The 15,162-nt window shown below is 42.3% G+C and overlaps 1 protein-coding gene across 1 annotated transcript in view; it reads left to right on the top strand.

Annotated features, from left to right (window-relative positions):
- The window catches only part of nol10 (nucleolar protein 10), a 95,793-nt gene that overhangs the window by 60,685 nt on the left and 19,946 nt on the right, over positions 1–15,162 (top strand). The window contains exons 16-19 of the mRNA XM_060934685.1: positions 3,613–3,711; positions 3,857–3,946; positions 4,066–4,239; positions 12,955–13,262. Of these exons, the coding sequence (XP_060790668.1) occupies positions 3,613–3,711; positions 3,857–3,946; positions 4,066–4,239; positions 12,955–13,262 (671 nt within the window). The remainder of the gene's footprint in view (positions 1–3,612; positions 3,712–3,856; positions 3,947–4,065; positions 4,240–12,954; positions 13,263–15,162) is intronic.

The raw sequence follows: 15,162 nt of genomic DNA, 5'->3' as shown, positions 1-15,162 counted from the left end.
GCTAGAGCTACAAGACCACCACTACCTAGCCTTCTGCTAGCTAACGTTCGCTCGCTTGAGAATAAGATGCATGAGCTGAGAACTAGGATAACATCCCGACGTGAGATCAGAGAGTGTTGTGCCCTGATTTTTACAGAAACCTGGACTACTGCAAGCCTGCCAGACCCGGCCATTGAACTACAGACCCACTCCATGCACCGCGGAGACCGCACATCTGCTTCCGGTAAAAACAAAGGTGGCGGTGTGTGTGTTTATGTTAACAACAGATGGTGTACGGACGTACAGGTGGTTGAAAAACACTGTTGTGCAGACATTGAAGTGCTGATGGTGAAGTGCAGACCCTTTTATCTACCGAGGGAGTTCAGTGCTGTTTATGCTGGCTGTTTACATCCCGCCGACCGGACTACAGCGCTAGGACTACTACATGACATCATCGGCAAACACGAGACCACACACCCAGATGCCGTGCTCGTCGTGGCTGGGGACGAATTTTAACCATTGCAACCTCGGGACTGTGCTACCGAAGTATCACCAACACGTGAGCTTTCCGACAAGGGACAACAACATCCTGGACCATGTCTACAGCAACGTGAGGAATGGGTACAAGGCGGTGCCCCGCCCCCACTTTGGATAGTCTGACCACATCTCTGTGTTCCTCTACCCAGCCTACAAGGCCCTTCTCAAACAAGCCCCCCCCCCCCCCGTGAGTAAAACTGTTCAAGTTTGGAATGGACTGATCTGGTGCTCCAGGACTGCTTCAGTTCTACAAACTGGGATGTGTTTAAGACTGCTGCTTTGAGAGAAGACTGTTCTGTGGATTTAGAGGAATATGCATCTGTGGTCACCAGCTACATCAGCACTTGCATTAATGACATTGTCCCCACCAAGCGCTGCAAAATGTATCCAAACCAAAAACCTTGGATTAACAGTGAAGTACACTACATACACGCTCCACCGCTTTTGCCTCTGGTGACGCAGATGGATATAAAAAGGCCAGATATGACCTACTTGGCTCCATCAGGGAAGTAGAGTAGTACAAGAGGCAGTACAGACTGAAGCTGGAAGAATATTACAACACCTCAGACTCCAGATGCATGTGGCAGGGCCTGCAACACATCACCAATTTCCAGCAGAAGAATAGCAGGGTCACAACCAACCACAACACATCACCAGATGAGCTGAATGAGTTCTATGCTCGCTTCGACACCCTCAACACCAACCAACACAGAGGGATTCTACCAGCAGAGGCAGCACAGAGCTCTTCACCCACTGTGACCATAACCAAGGTGAGCAAGGTCTTCAGGAGGACTAACCCCCGAAAGGCAGCCGGCCCTGACAACATCCCCAGCCATGCTTTGAGGGCCTGCTCCACACAGCTAGCAGAGGTCTTCACAGACATTTTCAACCTGTCCCTCTCCATGTCGTCTGTGCCCACATGCTTCAAGACCACCACCATAGTGCCCCTCCCAAAGGAAAACAATATAACCTGCCTGAATGACTATCGCCCAATTGCACTCACTTCAGTTGTAATGAAGTGTTTTGAGAGGATAGTCATGTCACACATCAAAAAGGGCATCCCAGACACAATAGACCCCCTTCAATTTGCATATCGTCAGAACCGTTCAACTGACGATGCCGTCAATGGCAGCCATCCACACAGCCTTGTCACACCTGGAACACAGGGACACCTATGTTCGAATGCGGTTTGTGGACTACAGTTCAGCCTTCAACAGTCAATGCATTTACATGCACATAGAGAGAATCGAATTTCTGTCGTTGCTCGACTGAAATCGAAGTTCTAAATGCTACGTATACACCTTAATTCGGCTGAAATTGAACCGAACTTGATTTCTCAGAATCGAGCTACACGACCTAGATTATGCGATTTCTGCCGAGCTACTTAGTGCATGTATACCCTATCGAGCTAGTAGTCGAGCTACTTACTGCCCCTTCCGGAAGTGATGAGTGACGAGACCACAAGCGGGAAACACAACAGCCTCGGTCGGCTTGACAACAGTAGTAGCGAGCAGCAGAAGAGGTCAGGAGGAACAAACGAAGAAGAGAAAATGGCGAGCAGAAACGTGCACTTCTGGAGCAATGAGGAGACAGAGTTCATGCTCATTCAGCTTAAGGAGTTGAATATATTAAAATTCATGGACGGGAGAAAAACGCGCAATGGAGAACACGGAACTGATAACTTTGTTTACACTCTTGAATAGCTCTTCTTCATGACAACAACTGGAAGTGTACCAACACGATGGGGCGTGTAGCGCCACCTGTGGCTCGGGTGCACAATGCACCTCACACAATAGCCCGATTTCATTGTGTGCATGTAGGATTGGATTTCTCTGGCTCCCTGCTGGGACCTTCAGCTCGATTACCGACAGCAGCTCGATTTGGATGTGCATGTAAACGTAGTCACTGTCATCCCCAGCAGACTGACTGAGAAGCTCTCCACCCTTGGACTGACATCCTCCCTCTGCTGCTGGGTCCTGGACTTTCTCACAAAAAGACCCCAGGCTGTTACAGTCGGTACCAGAACATCCAGCACCAAGACAGTGAGCACAGGGACCCCCCCCCCCCCCCCCCCCCCCCCCCAAGGCTGTGTGCTCAGTCCACTCCTGTACACCCTCTTCACCACCTACGACTGCACCCCCTCCCAGAGCAACACTTCCATTATCAAGTTCGCTGACGACACCACTGTCATTGGGCTGATCACCGGCTAAGAAGAGAGACCTTACAGGGAGGAGGTGGCTCGGCTGGTCTCCTGGTGCCGGGAAAATAACCTCTCTTTGAATGCTGAGAAGACCAAGGAGATGATATTATTATAGGTTTATATGAGCAGTGATATGAAACAAGTTCAGTTACACAAATTGAAATGTAGCGATTTTCTATGCTATGGAAAGTCCGCACTATAATGCAGCGCATTGATACGAGCTCAGTATCAATGCGCTGTCGAAGCGCGCAGAAGGTGTTAGTACGCCTGTCATTATAGTGTGGACTTTTCATAGCATAGAAAATCGCTACGTTTCAATTTGTGTAACTGAACTTGTTTCATGTCACTGGTCATATAAACCTATGTAAACAGGAAAAACGTGGAAGAGTTTGGTCGCATCTAACTACAGCCCCAAAAAATACCATTGGCCATACTGAGCCTAGCTACATTGCTAACAGGAGTGACAGCGCGTCTGACTGACTGGGAGGTCACGCAAAGCTCGGAGAGGTACGGAGCAGCTCGTCTCAATTCAGATAAGAGCATATTTCATTATGGAAGTACGGTGGACTGTTCCTTTAAGAGAGACATACCCCAAGAGACTTGCATGTTGTTTAAATCAAATGGTGCTAACCCCCCAAAAATCCATTTTAATTCCAGCTTGTAATGTGACAAAACAGGACAAACACCAAGGGGGATGAATACTTTTGCAAGACACTGTAAGCTCTGATCATTTGACGTCACACCTTTTGTAGCATTATGAATATTTTGTGATCAAATATTTGAAGTAACATTTCGTCATATTTGGAGACATGAGGTTTTAAATTGATTGGTGTTGAAAATCTTTTGAGGACTTTGCTTAAAATGAGACCTTGCCACTGACTTACTGTAATCCCCAGGTTAAAACTATGGCAAACCCGTTTGCCTATGAGGAATATCGCAAGAACAAAATACGGCAGAAAATCGAAGAGTCTAGAGTCCAGAGAGTACAATTAAAGGTGAGAAAGCTCTCTCTCTCTCTCGCTCATGTATGTTTTACCTCGGTTACATGTAGACTTCATTCTTACATATTTCAAAATAAAAGATGTGCCTGATACAGTTCTAACCCTCTCACCTGTCCTCTCCTTTTTTGCACGTAAACAGAATCTGCCAAAGGTGAACAAAGCGCTTGCAATGAAGCTAATGGAGACAGGAGAGGACACAATTTCCCGAAAAGCCAAGAAGAAGGCCAAGGTGAGAAATCAGTTTGTTAGCAACATAAGAGTCCTCAGTGTTTCCTCCAAGCACATGGCACTTCTTTGAGTACAGCTGATGCCTTGGTCTGACCCTCTGCATTTCTCCCACCCTCTCAGGGCACCATCAGCATCCTGACTGATGACCGTTTCAAGATGATGTTTGAGAATCCAGATTACCAAGTGGACGAGCAGAGCGAGGAGTTCCGCTTGCTTAATCCCATCGTGTCCAAAGTGGGCCAGAGGAGGAGGCAGAAGCTACAGCAATTAATCGAGCAAGAGACCAATCAAAAGGTACAATCTAAACGTGATGCTTTACCAGGACTACATTCAAAACATGTACAGTGGTTTGCAAAAGTTTGGGCACCCCTGGTCAAAATCGCTGTTACTGTGGACAGTTAAGCAAGTTGAAATGATCTCCAAAAGGCATAAAGTTAAAGATGACTCATTCCCTTTATATTTTAAGCAAAAATAATTTTTTATTTTCATCTTTTTTGCATTTTCAAAATGACAAAAAAGGAAAAGGGCCTGAAGCAAAAGTTTGGATGCCCTGCATGGTTAGTACCTAGTAACGCCCCCTTTGGCAAGTATCACAGCTTGTAAGCACTTTTTGTAGCCAGCTAATAATCTTTCAGCTCTTCCCTGGGGGATTTTCACACATTCGTTCTTGCAAAAGGCTTCCGGTTCTACTCATACACTGCTCTTTTGAGATCTGTCCACAGATTTTCAATGATGTTTAGGTCAGGGGACTGTGAGGGCCAGGGTAAAACCTTCAGCTTGTGCCTCTCGAGGTATTCCATTATAGATTTTGAGGTGCGTTTTGGATCATCGTCTTATTGTAGGACCCATCCTCTTTTTAACTTCAACTTTTTTACAGATGGTGTGATGTTTGCTTCCAGAATTTGCTGGTATTTATTTGAATCCATGCTTCCCTTGACCAATGAAATGTGCCCTGTGCTACTGGCTGCAACACAACCTCAAAGCATGATCGATCCACACCCATGCTTCAGAGTTGGAGAGGTGTTCTTTTCCTGGAATTTGGCACCCTTTTTTCTCCAAACATACCTTTGCACATTGTGGCCAAAAAGTTCTATTTTGATTTCATCAGTCCACAGGACTTGTTTCCAAAATGCATCAGGCTTATTTAAATGTTCATTTGCAAACTTCAGACGCTGAATTTTGTGGCTAGGATGCAGGAAAGGTTTTCTTCTGATGACTGTCCCATGACGGTCATATTTGTTCAGGTGTCGCTGCACCACCACTCCAGGGCCTGCTAAATCTTTCTGAAGGTCTTTTGCAGTCAAACGGGTTTTTATTTGCCTTTCTAGCAATCCAACGAGCAGTTCTTTCAGACAGTTTTCTTCATCTTCCAGACCTCACCTTGATCTCCGCTGTTTCTGTTAACTGCCATTTCTTAATAACCTTACAATCTGAGGAAACGGCTACCTGAAAACACTTTGCTGTGTTCTTGTAGCCTTCTCCTGCTTCGTGAGCATCAATTATTTTATTATTCAGAATGCGAGGGAGTTGCTTAGAGGACCCCATGGCTGTTGATTTTAGGGACAAGTTTGAGGAGTCAGAGAATTTATACAGCTTTGAAATCTGCATCATCTGACCTTTCCTAACGAAGAATTTGAACAAGCCACAGCTCAATAAGCTAATTAAGGTCTGGAACCTTGGTAAAAAGTTACCTTAGAACTCAAATGTATTGGGGTGCCCAAACTTTCACATGGTGTTCCTTTTCTTTTTTCACTCTCCAATTGTACAAAACAAAAATAATACACAAATCTTACAGAAAACAATGAAAAGAAATGTCGTCTTTACCCTTATGCCTTTTGGTGATCAGTTCATCTTCTGCTCACTTAACTATTCACAGTAACAGACATTTTCAGTAAGGGTGCCCAAACTTTTGCATGCCACTGTATTCACAATGTGAACACCTTGATTATCAACCCAGTTGTGCTTGTTGAACATCCCATTTCATATTTGGTCCCCCTTTGCTCTTATAATAACCTCCACTCTTCTGGGAAGGCTTTCCACCAGATTTTTTTTATTTTTTGTGGAGTGTGACCATGTTTGATTTTGTGAAGAGCATGAGTGAAATCAGGCACTGGGGTGAAGGTGGTGTTCCAGTTCATCCCAGAAGTGTTCAGTGGGGTTAAGGTCAGGGTTCTATAAAGGCCACGCCACTCTTGGTAAACAAACCCTGTGTCTGAAATCGCTCACTCGTTCCCTACTCACTATATAGGGAATTACTATAGAGGACTATAATAGTGAGCTCATTGGTAAAACAAACAAACAAAAAAAACCCCGCTTTTGGACACTAGTCCATCACGCTGGTATTTACATCATTACCGTCGCACAATTAAAACGTGCCAGATCAGTCGGCTGGTGGCTTTTCAAAATAATAAATACACGCATGTGTTTTTGTGATAAATCCATATTATACTGAGCGCATTTCCTACATTAATCAATACAAAGTACCTGCAGCTTTCAGTTCTTTTAAATCAAGGCTGAATACTTTTTCTTCTTTGCTGCTGAATTTTATTAAATCAAATTTGAGACTTTTAATTTGATTTCTTTCAGCACAACCACAATGCATGATGGGATATATTGCTTTGGTTAGTGACCATCAGTTGTACACTACTTTTCGTGATGCATTGTGGGATACTTTGAGTGCACTATCTCATCTCATCTCATCTCATTATCTCTAGCCGCTTTATCCTTCTACAGGGTCGCAGGCAAGCTGGAGCCTATCCCAGCTGACTACGGGCGAAAGGCGGGGTACACCCTGGACAAGTCGCCAGGTCATCGCAGGGCCGACACATAGACACAGACAACCATTCACATTCACACCTACGCTCAATTTAGAGTCACCAGTTAACCTAACCTGCATGTCTTTGGACTGTGGGGGAAACCGGAGCACCCGGAGGAAACCCACGCGGACACGGGGAGAACATGCAAACTCCACACAGAAAGGCCCTCGCCGGCCATGGGGCTCGAACTCAGGACCTTCTTGCTGTGAGGCGACAGCGCTAACCACTACACCACCGTGCCGCCTGAGTGCACTATATAGGTTGTAAATAATCCTCACGAAGGTTTTGGACAGCACTACAAAACGGCGTCCTGACTATATAGTGCCTTGTATCATGAGTAGGGAGCGATTTTTGGACACAGGGAGTGTCTTCATGGAGCTCACTTTGTGCAGAGAGGCATCATCATGTTGGAACAGGTTTGGGACTTTTAGTGCCAGTGAAGGGGAATTGCAATCCTCCGAGCATACAGAGAGACATGCAGTACAATTGTATGCTTCCAACTTTGGGGGAAGAACCAGATCGAGCTGTGATGATCAGGTGTCCACAAACTTTGATTGATATATATATATATAAAATTGCCCTAAATTATTTTAAAGTGAATGTAACGCAACAATCATTGTTGATTGGCTCCGTGTTTTCGAACCATAGCTGATCCAAAAGGCCATAAATTAATGGAAAATCAATAAGATCAGCCGATTTTCATGGAATCTGCGGAGACTGAAGCAGAAGATCCTGAAGGGGTGCGTGACGTCACACGTCTAACAATCCGGGTATCAATTCCGTTGCCGTGCGCAGCAGTGGTTAGACCGGTCTCGATATGGAATCACGTTTTGGAGAGAATTCTGATCCTGATTGGGATTCTTATGTCAGATGAAGGGGCAGATGATTATCAAGGATATTCTGGAGTAAATGGTTATCTTTTCGAGTCCCCAAGACGAGAAACAGATGCCAGTTCATGACAGTCTTCCTCTGTAGCGCAGGATGGATGGATGGATGGATGGATGGATGGAGAGAGATGTGCAGAACGCAGTGGTTACCTTTCATCATGTTTTCCTGAACAAAACTTAAAACAAATAGTCTTGTAATATTGCAATCTGAGAGCATTTAACACATTTCAGTTAATAATTAATGATGATGGTTGTGCGTGCGCATTTTTCTTCCTATTAAAGTGCATCGGATATGATAAGATCGGATGTCGCGAGCATATAAATGTTGCTCATAATCGTGTGTGTGTGTGAGAGAGAGAGAGAGAGAGAGAGAATACAGGAATCGGCAAACTGTCCAAATGTCAGATCAGATGTCATTTATTAAATAAATGGGTTTCTTTTTGGCTCCAGTAATTCCCATGTGGTCATTCTGGTGGTGGTGAACACTTGATGAATCAGATTTATTAGTAGTAGTAGGAAATCGACATGAAATCTGCCAGCTTCGTTTGCACAAACCTCACCCACTGTCGCTTTAGATTCTTGGAAATTCGTGAACTGAATGTCCTGCTGTATATGGATTTGAACATCCCAACACAACACTTGAACATCGTTATTTTTGTAAGATTCCAACAATATCCAATTTCAGTGAGTAAATAAGCACGGAGTCAGATGAACCGAAATGACCCAGATTAGCCCAAGAGCATTAGCTCAAAATTGAGTCCAACCCGGAACAAATTAGTAACAAGCTGAATTTTTCAGAATATGTTCAGAATACCCTTAGGAATAACATACTAAAAGTCCCCGGGAATCCACCTTGTGCTCTCTGAGAAATTTAAGATGGCGTCCAAAATGGCCGCCGATTGGAGATTTTTCAGTATCTCAGGGATAAAACATAATATAAATGCAATTAAAATGTTAAATTATATGTTCTCTCATACAAGCAATGCAAATTCACCATTGTCACACTGTTAAAATTAACCAAGATTACAAGGTCATTAATGTGGAAATTACATGGAATTTGATGGTTGACATGATTGACAGATTAGCTTAGTAGGCTACCTACATACATGAACATAATGTAAGACAACAATTAGACATCAATTTCCTTAATATTTAGTGCATCTTTAAGCTTTGATAAAATATTAAAGGGAAATTAAATTTTGAGAACTCTATCTTCTAAAACTACAATGGCAAGCTGTTTCAGTACACTTCTTCAACAAACACTTCTCAGTGCCTCAGTTGTAATGCTTGGACCTTTGTTGTACCATCAATGAAGTAGGGAATTTATTCAAGCTTGTTTAAGGGTGGAAAAAATAATAATCTTTGAGTTTCTCGCGCCAGTCTTTACTACTAGCAATGCCAGTGTGTTCGGACAAAAAATGACTAAACTCAGCATGACCTTTTAAAAATGACTGAACTGAGCATGACCTTTTAACATGCCATTTTTCATTTTACACCACCAATTTACTTTAATATTAATGAAAATAAGTGCTCCAACCCCTAGTAATTGTGTTTGTTGTTTTGTGAACAGAATAGGATGATACGGAGTGAACGAGTAACCAATGGATCCACACTATACACAAATATACTGTTATAATAATGTGTACATTGTTATTATATAATGTTAATACACAATGTAATTAATACACACATGTTGGAATTTACTCTCCTACCCTACAAAACATGTATTCTGACCTTTTAATTGCATTAATATTTTGTTTTGGGCCTGAGATATGGGCAGATCTCCATTTGGTGGCCATTTTGGACGCCATCTTGAATTTCTCAGAGAGCACAAGGGGGATTTTCATCTCATTATCTCTAGCCGCTTTATCCTGTTCTACAGGGTCGCAGGCGAGCTGGAGCCTATCCCAGCTGACTACGGGCGAAAGGCAGGGTACACCCTGGACAAGTCGCCAGGTCATCACAGGGCTGACACATAGACACAGATAACCATTCACATTCACACCTACGGTCAATTTAGAGTCACCAGTTAACCTAACCTGCATGTCTTTGGACTGTGGGGGAAACCGGAGCACCCGGAGGAAACCCACGCGGACACGGGGAGAACATGCAAACTCCGCACAGAAAGGCCCTCGCCGGCCATGGGGCTCGAACCCAGAACCTTCTTGCTGTGAGGTGACAGCGCTAACCACGACACCACCGTGCCGCCCACAAGGGGGATTTCCGGGGACTTTTAGTATGTTATTCCTAAAGGTATTCTGAACATATTCTGAAATTTTCAGCTTGTTACTAATTTGTTCCGGGTATAACCCTATTCCTCCTGGGCTAGATAACCGGGGTTCCACGCGTGACGTCATGCAAGATTAGCCCTGAGGCACGGCTGCCTTTTTCCGGGATCCGGAAGCCGTGATTTATTGATAGTTTTGTGCTTGATAAAAAATAATTAACATTATTTTCCTCCTGCTTTATTAATTCATTTTGGTCATTACTAATGATATATATTCATTTTAAAGCATTACAATAAGGCATTACATACACTTTAATTTTGAAACATTTGACATTGCTCCCTACACACACAAAAGATGATACAAGCAGGTCAGTGCAGACTTTGCAGCTCTTGTGACTTCTCAAGAACATGCTATAGCTGTGTTTTACTAAATCATATTTCTTCTGTGTCTGTTATGGACATGAGCATTGACACAAGCAATGTGAGAGGAAAAGGACAGTTGATTTGTCCATGATTTCCCCAAAATTGCATGCAGTGACCGAAGGTGAGGTCTTTATTATAATGCATTAGACAGAAAACTAAACTTGTGTGGGCCATTCTCAGAAAATGTGACGAGTAACGGTCAAGACATTACACTAATTTTGGTTACAATTCCTGTAAATATGTTTAATAGGTTAAAAAAAAGCATATTTAATGAATTCACAAAGCAAGCAATCATTATTATTATTATGAAAAAATAATGCCCAGTTGTTGTCTTTACTGTTACCCATAATGTCTTTATGGTAAAGAGAACACTGGGTAACGGTAAAGTCATCTCATGGCATTTTTGGGTCATTGCTGCAGAAAAAAAAAAGATAAACAAATTATGCATTTATTATCCCATCCTAACTTGCTACTTGGCTAACTCAACTTTTTCAACATGCAACATCATTATCATTTTGGGGGTAACAGCAAAGAGAGTTAATTTCGCTGACATCTCGAAATTTCATATTTACTGGTACCTGATCAGTATCCTGGATTCCAACATTCATGCACCAGTGATTTTTATTTCTTTATTTGTTTATTCCTTCCTTCTTCAAAATGGCTGCTTAACCTGGCTCCTGGTCCTTCCTCTTGTAGCTGCACAGCCCTCTATAGATAATTTTCACTGATGTCACGGCATTCCGGGGAACGCCCCCCAGCCGCCATCTTGGGGGGCAAACAAAACGGACCATCGCCACTACTGGCTACGTTATCTCGGACGAATTTATGAAGTTATATAGTCGGTTTTCTAAAATAAAGATCAATGTCGGCAAAATCAAGCAAACAGAAGTATATAGATGCATTAGACGACATCTCACGACAACGGTATGCAGCCAAACTGGCCTTGATTGGGGGAATTGACCCCTACGAAGTGGACAAAGATGCATTTTCAAGTGACTATGCAGGGCTGCCAAAGCCTGAAACTTCCAAAGCCTGAAACTGACTTCATCAAACTTTAAAGGCTGTCTGATATATACAACTTTATATATTCACAGCGCGCCTTTTGTCGGATGCCGCCTGAATCGCGCAGATCCGATTTTTTTTTGGGGGGGGGGGCATTGGAGTGTCTGATTATAATTTCAAAGTAAATTCTGTATTAGAATTACTAAATAAGCAAATCCGTTACAGTCCATGAAACAGGAAGTATAAGGACGAGAAAAAAGCAGTTTAAATCGGAAAGCTGCGCACATATGCGCAGTCCTGCACACCACTCGGGCTGCGCAAATGTGCGCAGCTTCCCGATTTAAACTGTTTTTGTTTTTTGTTTTTTCTCATCCTTATACTTCCTGTTTCATGGACTGTAACGGATTTGCTTATTTAGTAATTTTAATACAGAATTTACTTTGAAATTATAATCAGACACTCCAACACCCCCCCCCCCCCCCCAAAAAAAAACGGATCTGCGCGATTTAGGCGGCATCCGCCAAAAGGCGCGCTGTTTGCATCCCAAATACAAATCAAATCATACAGAATAGACCTAAAATGTTTTTCAAAAATGACCCTTGCGTGAGTGAAGTGACAAGTTTCAAATAGAAATGTGACAAACGAGCGATATTAAGTGTACATTACAATGTAAACGTACACTCAGCGGTTCCAGTTAGGCATTCTCCAGAGATTGTTCACATGATGTTTTGGTTTCCAAAAACAAACTTAAACACAATTGATTGTTGATTTAAACAACTTACCACTTATAAAATGATCGGAGCAGACTTTGCTGTGTTTGGAAGGCTGATAATCCTTGCGGTTGATTCTCGCAAGCCATAGATTTCTCCTTTGTATGCTGAGTTTCTTTGTTTGCTCGCCTTCGTGCTCCCGTACAGTGGGAATTCCATAAAAGCTCCGCTTGACTTCATCATCTGACCTATTACGACAGCCGTGAATACAACAGGTGTGCACCATTGCTAGCTTTAAATAGCCTGCTTGGGTTCTTTTGAAGACTTTGTACTCGCACGTTACAACGTGTGCTCAGTCACCCGTACGGTAAGCTGGACCCCCAAGATGGCCACCACTAGGGAATCCCCGACTCTGTGACGTCATGTGAAAACTGTCTATTGTCAAAGTCCTGAGTTACAGCATGATTTTACCATTTGGGTAACGGTAAAGACATCAAGAAGGTACACATTCCTGCGCATATATTTTAGGCTATACACCAAAAACTGTTGAAGCAAAGATCATGATATTTTCCACAATAAAAAGTGAAGGTATAGAGGTAACATTTCAGAAAGAAAAGTGAAAAATAAAATTTAAATAGAAACAATTATTTTCATCCATATTTCACTAATCCTCATTTAGACACATGGCGATAATGGCATGTTGGTATATTTAGGCTAAATAAAATGTTTGCAAATGCAGACAAGTTGTCTGTGGGTTTTTTGTTTTTGTTTTTGTTTTTTTAATTATTGCTCTGTTAAATTCTTTCTGAAAATAAATGTATAATAGAGGGCCAGGATTAATGGTTTTAGAGGGGAAAAAAAAAAACAAGCTTCATGTTTAAAATGAAATGTGTCACATTTTCTGAGAATGGCCTGGGTATTGAAATCTGTTCCCTTCTTGACAGTCGGATGATGAGGAAGAGGAGCTGGAGGGACGGCCCAGCTCGGAGGAAGAGGAGAGCTCGGACGACGATAAGAGCTGGGTGGAGGAGGTGAGGGAGCAGCGGCGTCTCTTAAAAGCAGAGCAGAGACAGCGGCAGTTTAAAGAGAGAAAGGAGCTGGACCGCAACACCAGCCTGCAGAGTTCAGACCCGGTCAGGAAGTCTCAACAGAGCCAGGCTCCGGGCCAGAGTCAGCCACGCTTCTTCCAGATCAAAGTCGGAGAGGAGTTCCGCAGCTTCGGGGACGTGGCACGCAAACAGAAGATGCAAAAGTACATGCTAAAATTATCCTAAACTACCATTATGTTAAGGTCAATGATAATGTGCAATGTGAAATTTGTGCCGTAAGTAATCATGATAGCTCAGATTTAGATTTAACTAAATGGTGTTGGTTGTTGTTTTATGGTGATTTTAGTCCCGCAATTTGTCCATGGTCAGATTTACAAGAAAAGCTAATCTTAGTCATGGATGCCACCTCACTCATACATTTTACTCCTATATCATTAGTGACTGTTGGTTACAGGAAGTTTCACTATACCTTTCTTAAAGAAGAACTGAAGTCATTTTTAAACTTGCTTTATTTCTTAATTAACATATTATTCAATTACGTTTTCGGTTTTAGTAACCTTATATCGTGACTCGTATTGGCAACTAATTGCAATTAAATATTATACTTATCGGCCTATTCGGTTTTTAACCATGCTGAATGTAGTTCGTTTGGTCCACGGCAGGCGTCGCTTATCCGCGTGATCTTCACGAGACTTGTGCGAGACTTCAAAACGTGAAGTGTCAGCGCCGCCATTTTAAAAACGGTTTACACAGTGGCCAGATCGCCATATCATTCCAATTTTGATTCATTTCGAGATTTGCCAGCTTCATCAGTGATGGAGATTATTCCATACAACTTCGAACCATTGGTTAAATGAAAAGAAAAAAAAAACGCTTTCGGACACTAGTCCATCGCGCTGGTATTTTCGTCATTACTGTCGCACAATTAAAACGTGCCGGATCAGTCGGCTGGCGGGTTTTCAAAATAATAAATACATGCATGTGTTTTTGTGATCAATCCATATTATACTGAGCGCATTTCCGACACTAATCAATACAAAGTACCTGCAGCTTTCAGTTCTTTTAAATCAAGGCTGAATACTTTCTTCTTTGCTGCTGCCTTTTATTAAATCAAATTTGAAGCTTTTAATTTGATTTCTTTCAGTGCAACCACAATGCATGATGGAATATATTGCTTTGGTTAGTGACGATCGGTTGTACACTACTTTTCATGATGCATTGTGGGATACTTTGAGTGCACTATATAGGGTGTAAATAATCCTCACTAAGGTTTCAGACAGCACTACAAAATGACGTCCTCACTATATAGTGCCCTGTATAGTGAGTAGGGAGTGATTTCAGACATGGAAAACTTCCGGCTTGATTACATTGGCATTCGAAAGAGGGCGCGCGCGTCTTTTGACAATGTTGGCAGATGTTGGTCACTTTGATTTCCGCTGTACGTTTTACTTCCGTCCTACGATGTCTCGCACAGGTCTCAATGAATCTCGTTTACGGCCATTGCTTTGACACACATACTGATTATATTACAGAGCATATTTCAAACACTCATAACTTGCTATAGCAGTGACAAAATCTGTAGCTTTCGAAAATGCATTCCGATATTTAATGAATTGAGAGAAATAGAATTTTGATGATAAAAAAATTTGCCTTCAGTTCTCCTTTAAAAATAGTATTGACGTTGTTATGACAAGCCAGTACTTTGCAGAGATTTAGTAAAGCAGAGAAACTAATGCTAATGGTGATATGACCTGAGTAATTCTACCTAGTGTCTTTTATATATTCGGTCTATTAAACACTGACGAGGACTTTTATTCATCTCCTCCCAAAGATAGATCCGTTACCCTGCATTCCCAGTGGCACTGTGCAGCGTTTTCTTTCCTGTGAGAAACCGTAGTGTAACCAGTTACACCCAGATTAAATAATTCACTAATCAGTAGGCATGTAACGATTCGCTCAATTCACAAAATCATTCGATTTTAATTAGTGCTGTCAAAAATGTTGCGTTATTAACGCGTTAACTTGACTCAATTTTAACGGCGATAATTTTTTTTTATCGCGAGATTAACGCTCTGTAACATGATGTAGGTTTTTCGTAAGCTT

This window comes from Neoarius graeffei, chromosome 11 (genome assembly GCF_027579695.1).
Source record: "Neoarius graeffei isolate fNeoGra1 chromosome 11, fNeoGra1.pri, whole genome shotgun sequence".
NCBI classification, from domain to species: domain Eukaryota; kingdom Metazoa; phylum Chordata; class Actinopteri; order Siluriformes; family Ariidae; genus Neoarius; species Neoarius graeffei.
Note: the sequence above shows the minus strand (reverse complement) of the source record. Positions and strands in the feature narration are given on the sequence as shown.